Source organism: Phaenicophaeus curvirostris, chromosome 21 (genome assembly GCF_032191515.1).
Source record: "Phaenicophaeus curvirostris isolate KB17595 chromosome 21, BPBGC_Pcur_1.0, whole genome shotgun sequence".
Classification (NCBI taxonomy): Eukaryota; Metazoa; Chordata; class Aves; order Cuculiformes; family Cuculidae; genus Phaenicophaeus; species Phaenicophaeus curvirostris.
This window is the reverse complement of record NC_091412.1, coordinates 3,782,019-3,802,376: the sequence shown is the minus strand read 5'-3', so window position 1 is coordinate 3,802,376 and position 20,358 is coordinate 3,782,019. Positions and strand designations below refer to the sequence as shown.

At 43.8% G+C, this 20,358-nt stretch overlaps 1 protein-coding gene across 6 annotated transcripts in view; it reads right to left on the bottom strand.

Moving 5' to 3' along the window:
* The window catches only part of AUTS2 (activator of transcription and developmental regulator AUTS2), a 767,857-nt gene that overhangs the window by 418,350 nt on the left and 329,149 nt on the right, over positions 1-20,358 (bottom strand). For all 6 annotated transcript variants that reach the window (XM_069874197.1, XM_069874201.1, XM_069874199.1 and 3 more), the window contains one exon: positions 1,012-1,113. In XM_069874197.1, coding sequence (XP_069730298.1) covers positions 1,012-1,113 — 102 coding nt within the window. The remainder of the gene's footprint in view (positions 1-1,011; positions 1,114-20,358) is intronic.

Genomic DNA, 20,358 nt, shown 5'->3' with positions numbered 1-20,358 from the left:
TCGTCCTGTCCCCTGTCACTTGGGAGAAGAGCCCAGCTCCCTCCTCTCCACAACCTCCTTTCAGGTAGTTGTAGAGAACAATGAGGTCTCCCCTCAGCCTCCTCTTCTCCAGGCTAAACACCCCCAGCTCTCTCAGCCGCTCCTCATAAGGCCTGTTCTCCAGCCCCCTCACCAGCTTTGTTGCTCTTCTCTGGACTCGCTCCAGAGCCTCAACATCCTTCTTGTGGTGAGAGGCCCAGAACTGAACACAGGATTCAAGGAGCGGTCTCACCAGTGCCAAGTACAGAGGGAGAAGAACCTGCCTGGACCTGCTGCTCACGCCATTTCTGATCCAAGCCAAGATGCCATTGGCCTTCTTGGCCACCTGGGCACACTGCTGGCTCATGTTCAGTCGCTGTCAACCAACACACCCAGGTCCCTCTCCTCCAGGCAGCTTTCTAGACAGACTTCTCCTAGTCTGGAGCTGCTCAGGGTTGTTGTGCCCCAAGTGCAGGACCCGGCATTTGGCCTTGTTAAACCTCATGCCGTCGGACACTGCCCAGTGGTCCAGCCTGTTCAGATCCCTTTGGAGCCTCCCGACCCTCCAGCAGATCAACACTTCCACCCAGCTTAGTGTCGTCCGCAAACTTGCTAAGGGTGCACTCGATGCCTTCATCCAGGCCATTGATAAAGACATTGAACAGGGCTGGACCCAGCACCGAGCCCTGGGGAACCCCACTTGTCACTGGCCTCCAGCTGGATTTCACACCATTTCCCTCCACTGTCTGGGCCCGGCCATCCAACCAGTTTTCCACCCAGGAGAGTGTGCGCCTGTCCAGGCCAGAGGTGACAGTTTCCGAAGCAGAATGCTGTGAGAAACTGTGTCAAAGGCTTTACTGAAGTCCAGGAAGACCACATCCACAGCCTTTCCCTCATCCAGCAGCCGAGTCACTTTGTCATAGAAGGCGATCAGGTTAGTTTGGCAAGACCTGCCTTTTGTGAACCCGTGTTGGCTGCAGGATTTCTACTTACGTCACTGAGTCTTTCCCGAGAGCTACTTCGATGGAAACCTTTCGATTCCCCACTGGCGCTTTCGCTGTCACTGTCTCGGCAACTGTTTTGACCTGGCTTGAGCTGCAGGAAAGAGAAAAAAAAGAAAGCAGGAGTTTAGCCTGGTTCAGGTAAGTTCCTTTGTCTGCTGCTCTTCTTTATCCCATCCAACACCTACAGACGGCAGGGTTAACGTGGTGCTTGCAGCACTGCCACCGGCACGGTGCAGCCTTGGTGCCAAGGCAACATCTCTGTGAGTCCATGCACGCACTGAACAAAGCAACCTCACGTGCACAACAGCTCATCCGCAGGCTGAGACCCTGCAGGGAGAAGGAGGCAACATTCACATCCCAAGGAAATTGCACGGTTTAAGACCTTCATGTCTAGAACTTTTAGACTTCTCAAGTTATTTATACCATGGATGCAGTTTTTAATGTTACCGTGACATCGAAGCACGTGCAGAATCAATTCCTCCCTCATTACAGCATAAGAGTATTGAGGATCTAAGATGATGGAAATCTCCCCAGGGGAAGGGACAGCGATTGCTCGTGGGGGACATTTGCTGGGCAAGCCCCTAACAACAGCCCCTGGTACTATAAACAATTCTTGACTGACCTGAGTGTTCATAAAACAACATGATCTACTTAATAGGTATCAGATTGGTTTTTGCCTTTCAAACCAGTTTTAATGAACTTTACTGGCATTGTAATAAATTAAAAATACAAACCCCCTACAAACTCTATTTTCAATACAATTGAGAACACATCTGCTTTCTCTTACGCTGTGTATTGTGCAGGTCAACATGTTAGAACACTATGCACATGTCCACAAGCACATATGCAGACATACAGCAAGAGGAAGATATGAACTATTTCCATTGCAAGGCTGAAAATGTATTTTTTAACACATCTTTCCCACTATTTTGCTTGAATGGACTAAAATTTTGGTTTAGTCCTGTTGATGCTTCGTTTGAACTGACTTGCTGCGAAGAGTGGTTAATCTCTAGGTTAACAGCGATAAAAAGTAGCTTTCAGAAATTATATTCAAAACCACAGATGTAAATACTGGAAACAGAGGTAGATGCAGAGAAAATACCTGGCAAGGCACCTAACGAAGTGTTTTATAAGATGCCTATTGCATTTAACCGGTATTCATATAATAAATATCAAATAACTCCTTCTAACTTATTCTAATTATTAATACATTCATAGTAATTTCTGTTTAGACTGTACAGAAATAGATCATCACATTCAATTCTATTTCACGCTTGGAGACCAACAGTTTCTTCTCCACGATCTGTCTTCACCAACTTCTTCCCCCCTTCCTTCTCTCTGCCTCCTTTTTTCCTAATATCCGATCTAAACCTCCCCTGGTGCAACTTGAGGCCATTTAATCTCATCCTATCGCTTGTTAATTGGAGAAGAGACTGGCACCCACCTCACTACAACCTCCTTTCAGGTAGCTTAAGAGAGCAATAAGGTCTCTCCTCAGCTTGCTCTTCTCCAGGCTAAACAACCCCAGATCCTTCAGTTTCTCCTTATCACTATGAGAGCAAATTGTATCTGCAAGAATCGTTTGTATGTGCTGCTTTACAGTTTTGGGTGCTCCCAGAAAGAAAAACGACAGGCTCAGCCACACAATTGGGTAGCAATGAATCAGCGCAGATGCAAGAACGAGCAAAGGTGTCCTCAGCTCAAAGAAAATGTAGCGGAAGAACTAGAGCTATTTGTCAAACACTTACAATTTAATAAACAAACTGAATATTCCACAGCTCAGCCAGAAAATCTCAAGTAAAAAGATTTTTATTTCAAATGGAACGGTTTATCAGTCAGATCTAATAGATCTGGGTAGCAGTTTTTGAGGGAGGAAGGGAGGATAATGAAGTCAAGCAGTCTACTTCATATATAACTCGCAGATCTTATCTAGGACTACTGTGTATTGTGATTTTACGGTCCTGGGTTTAAAATTTAACCACCCATAGGAAAATGGATCAAGTTTCCCTGAATCAGGCTATTGCCAACATCCACTCAAAGATGGAAAAATTCTTCTCGTAACAGGGGCCTGAAGAATTTTATCCAGTCTCAAATATTATTCTTAGAACCTCAGTTTCTTTTACTACACAATTTTGACCCAGTAGTTATTTGCTAATTAATCATAATGGCTACTTTTACATTGCAAATTCCAGCTATTTACAGAGAAGAGAAGAAAAACCATGCAGGTGTCATTCTTCTAGACACAATTTACAAAGAATAAGTGAATATGACCAAGATACCTGAACCCAAACACTGTAGGAACAACATGAACTACAAAGACTAGACAGCAAGCTCAGAAGTAAGTCCAGCTGAAAATTTATAAGCTTTCCATATTTTCCTTTCTTTTTTTTCCAAGCTGAGTTTCTCCACGTGCCAAACTGCTGAGGGTTTACATTTTATTCCAAAACCCATCAATCTGTGCTAAATTAAAAAAATAAAGTGTGGATATATGCCCATTGTCTTCTTTTAAGAACCTGGAGCCACACATGCACATGAGAACAAAATGTGGATCGGCAATGGTTTGTTTCAGTCTACTTGTGTAGATTCCACCACTTAAAATGAAGCTGCATTAACATGGTGCTCCTAAAAATTGTCTGCAAATAAAAATATGGATCTGCAGTTACACTGCATGTATTTGGTGCATAACCCTGGGGCACAGGGGAACCCTAAAAGCCACTTCCCCTTGGAAAAACTGTAAAGTGCAGCCTTGACAACTCTTGTTCTGCCGGGGTACCTCATGTGAATGGCAAAGCCAGAATCAAACTTCCATGGTGTCTGCACATGGGTCTCACTGAGGACCCTCCAACGTTAGCTCTTAACATCAAATATTAACATTAAATCTTAAAGGATATGGAACTGTTGGAAAAGATCCAGAGGAGGGCTACTAAGATGATCAGAGGGCTGTAGCTTCTCCCATATGAGGACAGGCTGAGAGAGTTGGGCTCTTTCAGCCTGGAGAAAAGAAGGCTCCAAGGAGAACTTATAGTGACCTTCCAGTACCTGAAGGGGCTATAAGAAAGGCCTTGAAGACCTTTTAGGGTGACTTGAAATCTAATGCAACTGGTTTTGCACTAGGAAAATACTCAGTCCTATTTTGTGAGAGCACAAGTGCAAACAATATTCATCTGTGTCCGGGGAAAGGAGTTCTCTGCTACGCCTCCTTCTGCCACTCAAAGTTAAAGGGTAAAGCAGAGCTCAATACACGGGCTGAGGAGAGGGAACCATCCGCAGGAACAGTGCTACAGTGACTACATCAGTCAGACAGCTCTGTGAAATTAAAGAGTGGGGGGCATAAGCCATAAACCACCCCCAAGGGTAACCCCTAACAACACGGCGCTCTGTGGCCTTTTGTCTCAGAAAGGCAAAGAGTGAAGGACAGAGACAGTCAATCATGTTAAGAGGTGTAAGGGAGGATGAAAGGGCAGCTGAGCCCCAGACTACAGGGAGCGGCGTCCTCTTGGGACCACAGTTTGCTTTGCTGGATCCCTAAGCCACTTTAGATAATTCCATAGTAGCGGTGCCTGGTTAGCAAGTAACAAAAAGCAAAATAAATAAACCTACTGAGAATTTAGAAAAAGCCTTTTTCACAGAGATTATGCATCATGTCAAAAACACCCTAATGCAGCTCTGCTGAGCTCTTTTTTTCCCCTCTTTTAAATATATTTTAATTTAAAACCCTTTACCATTTGGCAGCAGTAAATCCAAGCTATGGTATAGTTTCAAGGCGCCCGAATTTCCACACCATATGGAATTAAAGGATTATTTCACTACATTATACTTTAAAGTTATGAATACTAACACTTCTCCCTATTACAGCCCAGGCAGTAAGCTAAGCCTTTTTCCAGAGTCCTAGAGGAAGAGGACACCTGCTCCCCAAGGGATGGCGAAGCCCCACTGCGGGGAGGGGAATTTTAGGCTTTCAGTTCTGCCTGTCATTCTTCATTTATACAGCTTCTGCAAGGGCAAGACAGCCCAAAACTCTTCTAATCCAGCTCCTGCCTGGCTGAATATATCCTCTAGCTCAGATCAGCCGGTGAACAGATTCGTACGTGCTCTGTGGGCAATGCTGCCCGACTCCAGAAAGCCACCCAAGCCCAGACCCATGACAGGAGATCGCTCTGACCAAGGTGACAGCCCTACACCATACAAAGACATTTCTACCTGCTCCTTCGTACCCTCAGAGCTCGCCTGCACAGGCTCTCTGGGCTTTTTCCTGCAACCCAGACTCAAGCCAGGCTTTGAAGTTGTGATTTTTTTGTCACTACTGGCAGTCATGTGCTTTTCCCAAAAGCTGCACGTATGGATCCAGGCAGAAGCACCGGCAAATCAAGCAGTTGCTGACGACTGCAGGCTACTCTGAGTGCCAAAGGCCAGTTCAGCCTGTGAGGAAAAAGAAAGTCTGGCTGAACCCACTGAGATCCTAGTTAACAGGCTGGATCGCCTCAGCATGACTTATCATTAATCCATCATTATTTCTTCAGGGATAAGCACACAGGAGGAGTTCGGCTTGCAGCACACAAGAGAATCACAGAATCACCAGATTAGAAAAGACCTCTTGGATCTTCAAGTCCAACCATTCCTATCAAATACTAAACCATGTCCCTGAGCACCTTGTCTACCCACCTTTTAAATACCTCCAGGGATTGCGACTCAACCACCTCCCTGGGCAGCCTCTGCCAGTGCCCAATGACCCTTGCTGTGAAAAATTTCTTTCTGATATCCAGTCTGCACCTCCCCCGGCACAGCTTGAGGCCATTCCCCTTGTCCTGTTCCCTGTCACTTGGGAGAAGAGCCCATCTCCCTCCTCTCCACAACCTCCTTCCAGGGAGTTGGAGAGAGCAATGAGGTCTCCCCTCAGCCTCCTCTTCTCCAGGCTAAACACCCCCAGCTCTCTCAGCCGCTCCTCTTCTTCTCCAGCCCCCTCACCAGCTTGGTTGCTCTTCTCTGGACTCGCTCCAGAGCCTCAACATCCTCCTTGTGGTGAGGGGCCAGAACTGACCCCAGGATTCAACGAGCGGTCTCACCAGTGCCGAGTACAGGGGAAGAATAACCTCCCTGGACCTGCTGGCCACACCAGCAGGGAGGGAGCACCATATGCTGGTGTGAGGTGGGCTGTCAGGGAAGGGACAGACCATGTTAGCATCAGATGCCTCTGAAGCTGAGGCACGGCTGAGCACCAGGAGCACCTCCAGCATCCAGCTGTGGAGCGGACCCAACTGATTCTCTGACTGGTTTTACCCATTCATTGTTTTTCCAACATGAATGTCACCACATGCTCTGAGGAGACAGGTTTTGATGTGCTCTTCAGGCCAAAAAGCGCAGTTCCCACTAACCCCTATTCACTCACCAGGGTGGATAAATCATCAGCAAATTAAAATCTGTATTGCAGCACTATTTTGCGCTTAAATGAAACATGTTTTCCCTTAAAATCTGTTAACTTGGATTTCAAAACAAAATTCATATTGAAATGCAGTTGACTCTAAACAACAGCACAACCGAGTACAGATACCAGATGTATAACATCAGTGGATGAGTTAAACATTGTTCAGTTAAAGGGCGCTGCTTGTTAAAGTGTATCTTGAATAAATGAAGTCTTTAACTTCTCTGGTCAGCTCAACTTTCACGCACGTACATCGCAACAGGGCTGATCAACAGCTTTGTCCGTGCTGCTCTGACCCGCAGGCATGGTTAGCAACGTGCACAACCTGAAGAGCCCGTCCCTGCCCGACCCAAGCAAACTCACACATGTGAAGCATCTTCCACCAGTCAGAAGAGAGGAACAGCAGATTCCATGTAGGACTGAATATTTGATTGCAAAGACAACATATTTGATCAATAATTGAGAACAAATCTGTCTGTATGGAAACAAATAAAAGGAGAACCACATAGCAGGGAAAAAACCAATGTAAACTAAGGCTTGTTCCTTGCAATTTATAACAGCTGTCATTTAAATACTTCCATTTAAATCTATCTTGCTGCTGACGTAAGTGAGGCCAAAACTACTTAGACAGGTCATCCAAAGCTTTAAAGATGGTTCAGCACCGCAGCCACAGGTCTGGAGCAAGACCTCTATGCCACATTTCTAACAAAGCCCTGTTTGCCACCACCACGTCTGTCTGACCAGCCGAACAGATGAGCAGCACGAGGGAAGCAAATCAGAGGTGAGATAACAAGGAGGAAGAATATTTACAATGCATAAGTTTAGGCAGTAAATATGAAAAAAGAATTCACACCGTGTGTGGACTCTGAGCAGTATTGATACAGAGACATTTTTCACACCGGGGAAGAAAAATCTTATTACCTAAGAGTTACAATAAAACATTAGGAGAGGCTCTCTCTGTATGTCTCGCTATGTAATCTTACAACAACTGATGCACGTGCTCCAAGCAAGTGCCAGCTACTGAGGAGCAGGGCCTACATTCCATCATCCTGAGAGCTCACATCCCTACTGGAATATATATGAAGCTTTATTTTGCATATCTGTGTGGCAAAAGTGAGGCAGTCAAGAGTTTAATCTTCTATTATTTTCTTCCTACCTCTACTGAGAAGAAAAAGTAAATTTCCTGTTCAACAATTCTTCTATGAAAACCAGGAGTAAACACATACATAGATTTTTCCAATTTCCTGTTGATAAAAAAAAAATCTAAATCTAATAAAACTTGAACAAATAGCTACGAACAATTACCTAATTAGCTCTATGATACAGAACAAGGGTGTCTTTAACTTACTTATTCTATAGCACGGATGGTCATTTCCTGCTGCTTTTGAGCTGATCCAGAGCCTGCTGCCACCCCTGCCCAGGACAGTGGAGTAGAAGAACTCATCCTTTACCCCTTTAAATGGGGAAGACCTACTGAAACAGAGCTGCACCTCTTTTCTGGGGAAGAACTAGGCTATTTAGCATTATTATTACAGAAACACCAAGCGATCATGTTCTGCTCACAGTAGCAACAGCAGAAGCAACATAGGCTAAGAATAAATAGCATCCTTGCCAAAGTGGGGGTGGGGGATACAGAGAACAGGCATTTATTTCCAGATCCTCTTCTCCTTCATTATATGCTTGGGCAACCTTAGACATATAGCTCACAGAAGGTACTCTGAAGTAGCTCTGTAGCTCTATTTTATCTGAGTTACACTGAGAATGCAGCCCATCATTTTTTCTGTGCTGTTTATACAGAAATCAAAGATAAATTTGGCATAAACTCATCACACCCCAGAATCATACATACATTATACAACATATAAAGTGTAACAGACTCGCTCTGTTCCCCAGCTCCTGTTAAGAGCAGTATGAAACAGCAAGCTGTTGGCAATTGCGACAAATGGAGCGTATTTCAGCACACTTTAAAAGCTGAATTGCAAAAAAATATAGGCTTCTTCTGACCCTTTGCATTTTGATGGTTGCACAGTGAGAAATACGGCCTTTAAAATTACACCTTGCAAAGCACTCCATTGTACCAATCAATCTTCCCAAGCAGCTTCCAGAGCACAGGCTCGCACAGCAGAGAGGGATGAAGAGGGAGGGCCAGAGCGGTGGCCATCAGGGTGTAATCCATCTGCCTCTCCCAGTATTTACCCTGTCCCACTGCTGAGCTTGCCTGTATCCTACCCTGGACTTCCAGAGCTCTCGCTGGGCTCTGTGTCAGGGAAAACTGACTGAGAACTGGCCTTATGAGGAACGGCTGAGAGAGCTGGGGGTGTTTAGCCTGGAGAAGAGGAGGCTGAGGGGAGACCTCATTGCTCTCTACAACGGCCTGAAAGGACAGGGGACAGGGCAAGAGGAAACGGCCTCAAGCTCTGCCAGGGGAAGTTTAGGCTGGACATTAGGAAAATTTTTTTCACAGAAAGGGTCATTGGGCACTGGCAGAGGCTGCCCAGGGAGGTGGTTGAGTCACCTTCTCTGGAGGGGTTTAAGGCACGGGTGGACAAGGCACTGAGGGACATGGTTTAGTGTTTGATAGGAATAGTTGGACTCGATGATCTGGTGGGTCTCTTCCGACCTGGTGATTCTATGATTCTATGAAAACAACCTTGTACAGCTAAAAACAACCACTGAAAGCCAGTTGCTTTAGTGCCTGGTACAAGCATACCACTCCGGTTTGCACAGAGAGACACCCATTCCCATTCTGATCCATACGTGGTACAACACCCATAAGCTATTCAGCTGAGTGATGCCCATTTACACCATCTATACTGACTGTTGCTTTATATGCCCCAAAACCAGATTTCAAGTTCTATGGGCATAGACATAATCTTTTAATACAGTTGCATGTGCCCCCCAGGCCCTGGGAATACCCTCTAAGCAGTTGTGGATGCTTATTTGCTGCAGGTTTCTACCAGGGATTGGGCTTTGTGGTTCTGCTTGGGCTTGCTCAGTTAAAAAAAACCTTCCTGGACATTTTACCCTAGCGCTTTGGGTCAGAATAGATCCTTCTTGTTAGACCATTACCAGCTTCAGTGCACAGGGTCTGACCTGTGTTCCAATCTCAGCCCTGGACCTGTGAGAAGTTTTTGTTTCTGTTTTATGGGAAAGGTCAGGTGAGGCAGGAAAGCGGAGGCAAACACTCTACCTCTACTCTGAACCTCCAGAAAGGGGAGAGGAAAACAGAAATATTATCCCTTTTAGCCCAGAGCATCTGACATCCAACTCCCTACAGACTCTGCTTGGCCTTTGGTTGGCTTTGAAATGGATAACTTACTGGAAGAATACTTAAGTATGTAAGAAGATAAAATGAATCACATGGTGGAAGAAAAAGCCAACAGGCCAGATCAAAAAACTTAACAGCACTGCAGCTCCACAAGTCTCTGCAAATCTGGCTGAAGAGCCTCCACCTGCTTTAAAGAGGGGAAACGTAAACTCAAGGTGGTTCCTCTAGAGCTTCACCTGCTTCAAGGCCGCAGGATACTTGCCCCTCATGTGTAAAGGTGATGCAAGATGGGATGAGATCTTTTGCGAGTATCTAGGCATGTGAAGCAGCTCCACGTACTGAGCCTGAAAAAGACCAGAGTGACAGTACTTGCTTGCCTGAATTAAGTCACAGCCACCATCATCCTTTCTTTCCTCAATGTAGACCACTAACCTGACACCCAGTTAACATTAGAGACGTAAATGAACATCTTGGAGGAGGAAATATCAGTATTCATGGATGGACCTCAAGATGGTTGCCATTGTTTACTTAAAAGAGCTCTGTTATTTCATAGTTCGATATAAGCCCAGAATAAATATTTAATAACTTGGTTGCATAAATAATGATTTGAAGGTTGAGCTATTGGCTTAAAAATATAATACTATTTTAAGCCGTTTAACTGGCCAGCCCTATAAATAATTCAAGATTTAAAAGTCATCCTGTGGTCTCTGTACAAGGAGAAAACTAGGAAGTTGTAACTATAATGACAAAAGCAGGGCAAGATCAATCAAACCACATGATCTCTAACACAAACAAGCAGCAATTAAGCAGCAATCAAGACCAATATGACTGTGGTTGATGTCCTTTTATGCCAATACTCTCAGTCCAGAGAGCAAAACTTAATATTGTTTTGCAATTTATCAAGGGAACCATAACTCTGCTCTCTGTGACTTGGCCAAGAGGCTATTATGATAGCATTTTTCTATAATTCAATAACGTGAAGGAAAGGGAGGGGGGAAGGGGGAGGAGTAAAAGCATTTTGACATAGAGCTCTCATCTATACATATTGTATTTTCCCCTCGCTTGAATGATAGGAGCAAAATTCATAATAATATACCTCAGTACCAATTTGTTAGCAGGAAAAGGGAGCTGAAGTATCTGGCAAAGAAAATCTATTTGAAGCAGCACAGAAGGGAAGGGAATGAACCATCTGAATTCATTAGCAGCTGTCATTGATCTGGAGATGAGTTTAGAGATGAAGAGAAGCTAGTCATCACAAATAACTCAGGAGAAAAGCACAGGGAGGAACTGTTGTTTAAGTTGTTTAAATCTGGATTAGCTTCTGAGAGATGGCAAGTTGCCACTTAGAGGAATCTTTGTCTTATACGCTCCACCTTCTTTGGAGGGAAGCTCTTGGAAAAAAACAGGATATTCCAGCGTTTTGGGCTGCGCACAGGCTGCCGGCAGTGCCGGGTGCTGCCCTGTGACACTGGCCTGTTTGATCTGAACAGGCTGGACCGCTGGGCCGAGACCAATGGCTTGAGGTTTAACAAGGCCAAATGCCGGGTCCTGCACTTGGGGCACAACAACCCTGAGCAGCTCCAGACTAAAAGTCTGGCTGGAAAGCTGCCTGGAGGAGAAGGACCTGGGGGTGTTGGTCGACAGTGACTGAACATGAGCCAGCAGTGGCCCAGGTGGCCAAGAAGGTCGATGGCATCTCGGCTTGGATCAGAAACGGTGTGACCAGCAGGTCCAGGGAGGTTCTTCTCCCTCTGTACTGGGCACTGGTGAGACCGCTCCTCGAATCCTGTGTTCAGTTCTGGGCCCCTCACCACAAGAAGGATGTTGAGGATCTGGAGCGAGTCCAGAGAAGAGCAACGAAGCTGGGGAAGGGGCTGGAGAACAGGCCTTATGAGGAGCGGCTGAGAGAGCTGGGGGTGTTTAGCCTGGAGAAGAGGAGGCTGAGGGGAGACCTCATTGCTCTCTCCAACTACCTGAAAGGAGGTTGTGGAGAGGAGGGAGCTGTGCTCTTCTCCCAAGTGACAGGGGACAGGACGAAAGGGAATGGCCTCAAGCTTCACCAGGGGAGGGTCAGGCTGGACATTAGGAAAAAATTTTTCACAGCAAGGGTCACTGGGCACTGGAACAGGCTGCCCAGGGAGGGGGTTGAGTCACCTTCCCTGGAGGTGTTTAAGGCACGGGTGGACGAGGTGCTGAGGGACATGGTTTAGTGATTGATAGGAATGGTTGGACTTGATGATCCGGTGGGTCTCTTCCAACCTGGTTATTCTATGATTCTATGATTCTACGTTCAAGGGCAGGCTGGATGGGGCCTTAAGCAGCCTGGTTCTAGTGGGACATGTCCCTGCCCACAGCATGGGAGTGAAAGTGGGTGAGCCTTAAGGTCCCTTCCAACCCAAACCATTCCACAATTCTATCCTATTTCTTCTTTGTTTCTTGGACTGCTTCTAACTCAGATGAGTTCTTCAGTTTGGCACAATGGAGGACGCAATGGTGGGAAGGGGTAGTAAGGACACAGGCCCACACTGAAGAATTACATCCTTAAACCACAGTTTAACTTCATGTCTTAAATCTTGTTGAATTTTTGCCCTGGACTAACATAATAAGAAATGCTGCTGGTTTGAAAAATGCAGAATGCCTTAAAACTCCTAATAATGACAGCTTCTTGTTGGTTTTTTGGCTTTGTTCTACATTATTTTTGGATTTAATTTTTTTTTTTTTTCTGCTTACCTCTCTTGCTCTCTCACCCTGACAAATAACGTAAAATATATTGCAGCACTTGCAGGACTATTTTTGCCAATTACAATAATGAGTCCTCCTATTTGCAAATGTCAAAAAAATCTCCTGGTACATCTTGGAGTCTGTCCTTTGTCAACAGTGACCAGAAGTGATTTAATATTTCATAGATGAGCTTATAGCCTCAGTCCAAGTCCCAAACCAGCTTCATTTCCATAAAATCATTCTGCCAGCCAGGGTTACCAGCCCTTGTGTTGGCAGCCTCAACAGGGAGGTGAGGAACCAGGGCAAGATCCAGTGACCACTGAAATCGAGGAGAGCATTTCCACAGACTTCAAAGGACAAAGAATCCATTTAGGGAACTGGGTGTCCACCATAATTAATTGACCATTTCTACACTTTATACTAATAAAAAAAGTAGAGTTTAATATCTCTTTCATATGTTATAGAAACATAGAATAGGTTGGGTTGTAAGGGACCTTAAATATCATCCCGTTCTCATCAATCAGCAGTTCTAAAATTCTAAAATTGTCCTAAACTTCCCTGTCTTGAAAACAGTCACATACTAGGGAAGCGGAGTTTTATTATTGTTTTAAAAGAAGTGCAAGAAACCTATAACACAGGACTACTATCAAATTAAGGTTACTCGAATTAATCCTCATTCTGGCATTTAGTAATTTGTAAAGTGCTTATTCAGGAAAAGGTCAAAAATCACTTGGAAAGATGTTAATGGCTCTCTAAGTAATGTTTAGACTTACTGAATAAATTTTCACACTTAAGTCACGTCTAACAAGCATTACAAAATGTATTAGAAATCATTCTCTTTGCAATAGAGAGCTGTGTATAAAACACACGTGTTACAGCCTCCCCACAAGACAGCACTCAAGGGCTTAGTTAAATTCATCTCAGCTGAGGAAAAAATAAACATATCTTCACTGTTATGTTGGGAATATGTTTGATGTATGTTCTCACAAAGAGGAATATTTCCCTCAATCATGGTCCTCAAATAAGCCCATTATCGTTCATCTACACAATAAAAAACCCCTAACAAACAAAAACCCAAACAACTGTCAAAAAACCTGCAACTCCACCAAAACTCAGTTCCAAAAAAAAAAAAAATAGTTGTAAATAATTGGAACTGAAGGAAGGCAAAGCCCTGTGCTGGCGGATCTTCATGGAACTCCTTCTATGCTTTGAAATATTTGGGCTTTAAAATGACCCATAAGACTTAAAAATTAAGTATCAGCATGTGAAAACGTACCATATTACAGTTTAAATCAACCATTATACAGGCTCAGCAAGCATCAGCACAGCACGCTCATTCCATGCACTAAAAAACGTCAACTTCTCCTCGGTGAATAATAATTCGTGAAATAAAGCAGGCATGCAAAATATGGGTGGCAGGCAGCAAATGCCGGTATTTGGGGCACCAAGGTGTTTTAAAATTGTTTTCCACTTTTGCATCCAACATCCCCTCAAATCTCAACAGATCAAAGTTTTGCAGACAAGGAAAAAAAAGCCCACAAAATTAATAACTATTTAAGTATTCTGTTTCATCATGATAACAAACAGATGGTTTTAATATTCTAGAGGCTAATTTCTGAACAATTAAAAACACAGCAAGACATTAACATCTAATGAAACATTTTAACTACCAGTATATGCATCTGCCATTAATTTCTACACAGTAAGGTCTTGGTTCTCTTCAATCTGTTCTTTATTAAGGAAAGTTTTTCCACTCTGAATTTAGTGAAGTAGAGAATTAACAACTGTTTTCAATCAGCAATCAGCATGATATTTCACCAGTGTGCATTGAAACCGTCCACACTATCAGACATAAATTTACTCCTATGATGGCTTTGATCTGCACGCTGAGTAGAGATGTTAGAAGGGAATTCATTTTCTAATTCCATTTTCATTTAGAACCTAAGAATTAACCCCTCACAGATCTCCTGTCCCTTTTCATCTACTTTGGATGAAGGACACCTACTTAAAATGTTATGGCTTACACATTGCTTACAGCCTAGACACAAACAAATTCAATTTTTTCCAGTCAATGAAATCATTCTCAAGCAAACAGTACTGATATAACACTCTTCAAAGGCAACTAGAATCCTGTATTTATGAGCTTCTAATTTATATTTCCTTTGCTCATTTGTGATAAGAACATAGGGGAGTATTCATCAAAGCTCTACCCGTGCAAAAACTAGTTGCTATAAAAAACCCTTCACGCCACAGACACCAAACTATCTAATTCATGTGTTCCCTGATCAGATATGCAGCGTAGAATGACTGATGAATTTTCTGCAGGTCTCCACCGATTTGGCAAGTTATGATTTAAATGAAGTCGAAGCAAGTCATCCTCATTGCTCCCCGGGTATGGCAAAAGGCTGATGTTAGTCAATATTTGTTGTCATCACCTAGCTACTGTATGAATGAACCCTGCAAAGAAATACCTCCGGGAATAAATCTCAGCGCCCTCCCTGATGGGTTTGAATAGCATGCCTGCTGTTCATTAAACGTGTAGGCAGCTCAAGAAGTGTCTTTGGTTTTCAAAAGGGTTAAGTTAGCAAATAACTTGGAATGATTTTAACAGGAACCACATTCTGTCCAGGTTCCTGTTTTGCTTTTAATCATGTCATTTATGTAAACAGTGAATTGCAAGGCTAAACTAATAAACATTGGAAAAGACCTTGACAAAACAGAGGTTTAGGGAAGGAGTGAGCTGCAGGACGCTGCCTCTTGGATTCATTGTGTGGTTTTCAGTGGAGAATTCACAGTGCACAGACACACTGCAGTGTCTGTATTGCAACTATGCAGAATAAGAGAGACCCACATCCTAGTTACTGCTTCAGGTCAAGAAAAACAGGGTCATGAACCTGGGTCTTCTACCTGCTGATGGATGTCCTACCAACTGGGCATTAGGTGTTCTAAGACATCTCCCTCCAGTTTATGCCAGAAATAACAACCTGGGCTCAACATTCTTCCAATAACAGCTGTGTATTTCCATAGCTATTTCCGTAACAGACCACCTACAGTAAAATCATGTAACATCCTCGTCAGGCCTGGCTCTTTGTGATTGTATCCATCTCAAAGGCTCAGCCTGAACAAAGCCACCTCTTTGTCCGAGTATTTGATTTTCTCCATTGTCAAAGTAAGTTTCTACAGGTTAGGAGCCAGCTCCAGAAAGGCTGAGAACACCCACAAACCTATTTGGAATTCAGGTTTCCAAAATCTGGAACCCGAACAGTAGTTAGGTATGAAAGGACATGAAAGATTAATCATCTGACTCCAAGTGCTGTCATCGCTGCAAATTCAAGGATTAGAGCTGGGAGCTTCAGATACGCCTCGCAGAAGCAGGAGCCCAAGTGAAAGACTGGGAGCTTTTGGTTCACTCCATACCCAGTTTTCATTCCATGAAATATGGCTGAAGCCGTGTCCCTGGAGATGCTGTACAGGATTTCAAGAGACCTTTCCAGCCAGTCATATCTGGTTCAGAGAAATGTGCACGCTGAAATGAATGCACTGGGAGTTTGCCATGGAACCATTAGCCCTATAACCACCGTTAATATACCTCGGAGACAGTGCCTTATTTTTATAAGTCAGACAGTTTCAGACTAACACTGTACTTAGAGAGGAGAGGGCAATATTAAAATGTGACTTTCATACTTTTTATGCTCCAAGCGCCTGGATCTACTCTTGGCACACTACAAAAATAATACTTTTATGATTCAGGTTTTCCATGAAATATTTATAATGCAACTATTGAGTGATGGAAGTGCCAGAATATTACTATTGCTATACTTGAATTCCTGGATATTGTAAGCTTTTGTTTGGTCTAGCAGCGTGAAGGAAAAGTGTCCTGCTAAACATCTGTCTCTCACCGGGGAAACCACATGGGAAATAAAGACTTTGGGGCAGCAGTGCCTGAAGTATTTGAGTACTCATCTTACCTACTGCAGTCCATGAGCACCAAGGAGTCTCAGAATTATAAGAATCAAGGAAAACCAGAGAAAGATGCAGACTCAAGCGCTCCCACAGCCCAACGTCTGAGCCCAGGAAGGATCAACCATACCTGCATCCTTCTCTACAGCCACTGCTGGTGAATCGGCACAGTGTTTTACTTAGTCTACTTTTAAAAAGTTACCTACACATCTCAACTGCATCTCCTACCTCCAACGTGACCCTGTCCCATTTATCATGGATACACAGAACAGATTTTTCCCTTCCTCTTTGCAGAAATCTGCTTGTGTTTGAAGACTGCTATCAGCATCTCCACTCTATTTTCTCTTTTTAAAACTAAACTTCCCAATTCTTTTGAGTTTATCTTGAAGGCCATGCTTTTAGGATTTCTCCATGTTCTCTGCATATTTCTCTCACCGATTATTTCCTATGCTGAAAGAAAGAACCTACCATACCCATTAGGAATGATATAATCACACAATTCATACTGGGATGAAATGGTTATTAAATTAAATATATCAGGACAATATTGAGAGCTATTGCTTGTATTTAGGCAGCAGACTTTTCCAGCAGGCTTACTCTTGGGTGCCAGTCTTAAGACACCTGAAAGTATCTGAAGTGATCACCTGAAGTATTCACAACATACACCTTCTGCATTTCTGCCACTCTCTCCCTCGCTTAAGTACTGTTAACTCATTGTAAAAATAATATTAGATCTGTAGTCGATAATTCCTCAACAGAAGAGAAATAACTACAAGTAGAGACAAGCTGCTTAGAGAAGAAAGGTTTGGGAGAGGCTTTGTTAAGCTCACTGCAGCTTGATTTAGCCATCTCCTCACTCAAAGCCTTACCTGAAGAAGGCCTTCCACTAAATATTAAGGTTTTTTCAATAGAAACTTCATTTCTTAATAGGGTTTTTCTGATTTGAAGCTGGAAGGACAAAGTGTAACTCCTCATGGTGCTTCCACAGCTGGAACTCATTTGCTATAAGAAGCTGTCATTGAAGTGATCTGGAGAAGCACGTCACAAATCCATTTTAACAGCTTTCAAAGATTGCTCAAAGTTGCCCAACAGCCTTGCCAGGGCCTCGTTCCTCACTGCTGCGTTTAGTTACAGCAGGAGCACTGGAGTAAAATAAAACTTATTGTGCTGTTAAGCGTCCTGGTTAGGCAAGCTGGAACTGCGCAGGTTTTCCTGGTGTTCATAAACGTGTTTTACAACAACTAAGACAAGGAACGGTAAAAGGAGACACTGACATCTCTGCAACAGGCTAAAGACTGACTTTAACAGCTCCATGAGAAAACTGGAGGAAGGAATGAAGCGTGGAAGGAGTCGTTGGGGTGGGTGAAAGGGACAGTTATTACATTCTTTTTAAGGCCACAGAAATGCCATGCTGTCAACCTCTGGCATCCCCCAGCAAACCATGGCAACAGCTGCCTGGCTCTGTAGTAATAAACTGAACCAATTTAATGGCTTTTATTGTTCTGCTGCGATGTTTGAGCGCAACCACTTCTTTCCTCCTAGGACTCCTGAGCCCGCAAGGGCAGCAATGAGAGAAGATCTCATTTACCTAAAAGCGCTTATAAATTTTTAATTTGCTTTAACAAGTAAATTAACAAGTCCCTCATTCAGGCAAGTTTTATGGCCTCTTGCCACTTGGGGAGGGCCATAAAAATTTTATAGATAATCCAGAGCTACCGAGATTGCTTATAATAAATTGTCTGTTTCCTGTTATTTTATCAAACCACTGGGCTTCTAATGACTTAAAGTCACAGCTTCCTTATATCTACGCTTTTTATGAGCCCATATTTATAAACTGTAAAGAAAATCTTAAATTATACTGGGCCCCTGCTAATCATTACAAAGCTAGGCTTTTATTGGAGCCAACCTTTTTGCTCACGCCCACCTAATAAATTCAAAGGGATTTAAGGGAAAAAAAGTCTTTTTTTGAGATGGCACACTGATTCCACGTTCTATTTTAAGATGTCACTTTAGCCAAAGTTTCATTAATGAATACTTTGAAGTGCCTAGAATACCCTACTCTGATTTCTAATAGTTTTTGAAGAACTTGTCAGGACAGTAAATACATTAGGCAGCATTAGCCAGCCTGGCTCTGAGATTTGGGCTTGGGAGGAGCAAGCACTTATGAGAAAACCACAATCCCTTCTCAAAAGGAAAATGCTGCCTCCAGTGGGTGTTTACTGCCTACCCTCTGGAGCACCACTGATGATACTTACAGAGAAGAACCCTAAACACGAAGATGTCCTTACTGTTTGGTGCTACGAGTAGTCATGCTGGAATCAGTGATGGTACTCACAGCAAGTATACTTCAGCGCATTTAAAACACGGGGTTCAGCAATAAATGAACACTTTCTTCTGAAGTTAAGATTCTGAGACTAGTTAGGGCTTTAAAGTATTCATAACCCCTAATGTTGGGCCTCCAATTTAGTAGGTTGGTTCTCCTTTATAGAAATGAGAGGAAGAGGAATCAGAGAGAGAGCAGGCACCAAACTTGAGTGGCTGTAATAATCACAGAACGGTTTGGGCTGGAAAGGACCTTAAAGCCCATCCAGTTCCAACCACCTGCCATGGGCAGGGACACCTCCCACTAGATCAGGGGCTCCAAGCCCCATCCAGCCTGGCCTTGAACACCTCCAGGGATGGGGCAGCCACCACTGCTCTGGGCAACCTGGGCTAGGGCCTCACCATTCTCGCAGGAAAAAAAAGTTCTTCCTAAGATCTAAGCTAAACATCCCCTCTTTAAGCTTAAATTCTGTGGAAGTTTTGAGTTTTTTGTCATTGCCCACACAGGGCTTTGGGAGGCTGGATTCATAAAAGAAAGGTTTGTATTTAACCCGCTTTCAACTGTAGTACTACGTGTGTGGTGTATGACGTGCCATCCTCTGCCTACCTAAGCACAGCCTTGCTGGTGGCAAGAAGAAATTAATTACCTGTGTGACTTTGTCCCAAATTGAAACCTAGCTCTGGAAAACAGATGCCCAGCGTATTAATTCGCCGTATCATATTGAGCCTTGAGTTTGAGTTCTCTGCGAAAGGTTTTATAATTTATATAGCCTGAAATAATTTACACCTAATTAGATTTTGTCAACTGAATAATTCTGTCTCATGCTGCTTCCGCAGAATAATTTAAGCAACTTCATTTTATCCTCGAAATAGTTGTAAATGTCACATTAATTTTGTTGACGTGAGCAACTTACAGGAGAGGCACTTGGCAGAATTGTTTGTCAACTGAATATGTTATGGGCTTTTCACACCAACTGCAACGCAGGGATGGACATAGAATCATAGCAGGGTTTGGGTTGAAAGGGACCTTAAATGTCATCCAGTTCCAACGCCCCTGCCATGGGCAGGGACACCTTCCACTGGATCAGGGGCTCCAAGCCCCATCCAACCTGGCCTTGAACACCTCCAGGGATGGGGCAGCCACCACTGCTCTGGGCAACCTGGGCCAGGGCCTCCCCACCCTCACAGGAAAACATTTCTTCCGAAGATCTCATCTCAATCTCCCCTCTTTCATCTTAAAACTGTTTCCTCTTGTCCTATCCCTGCAGTCTCTGATGAAGAGCCCCTCCCCAGCTTTCCTGTAGGCAAAGACGTCTTCTCTGCGATATTTTAGGTAGGCTGTTAGACCAATGTTGCTTAGGTGCAAAACCTGTTATAGGCAAGGTCTAGTGCTTGTATGCCTTGGGTGCTGTCAAAGAGTTGCTGTGACTGGCATAGCCTTGAGTTGCCTTTCTCCCCAGCCAAGCCCTGGTTTGCAGCCTGGCCATCTGGGGAAACCTGGAGCATGAGCCCAGATGGAGCCATGGACTTCACCTTGTAGGTCTGCAGCAAGGGACAGGGAGACCTGCCCCATGCTCTGCCTTGCGTTAATGAAGCATGAAAAACCATTGGCATGTTTCAGCATCACCACAATTTCCAACAAAAAG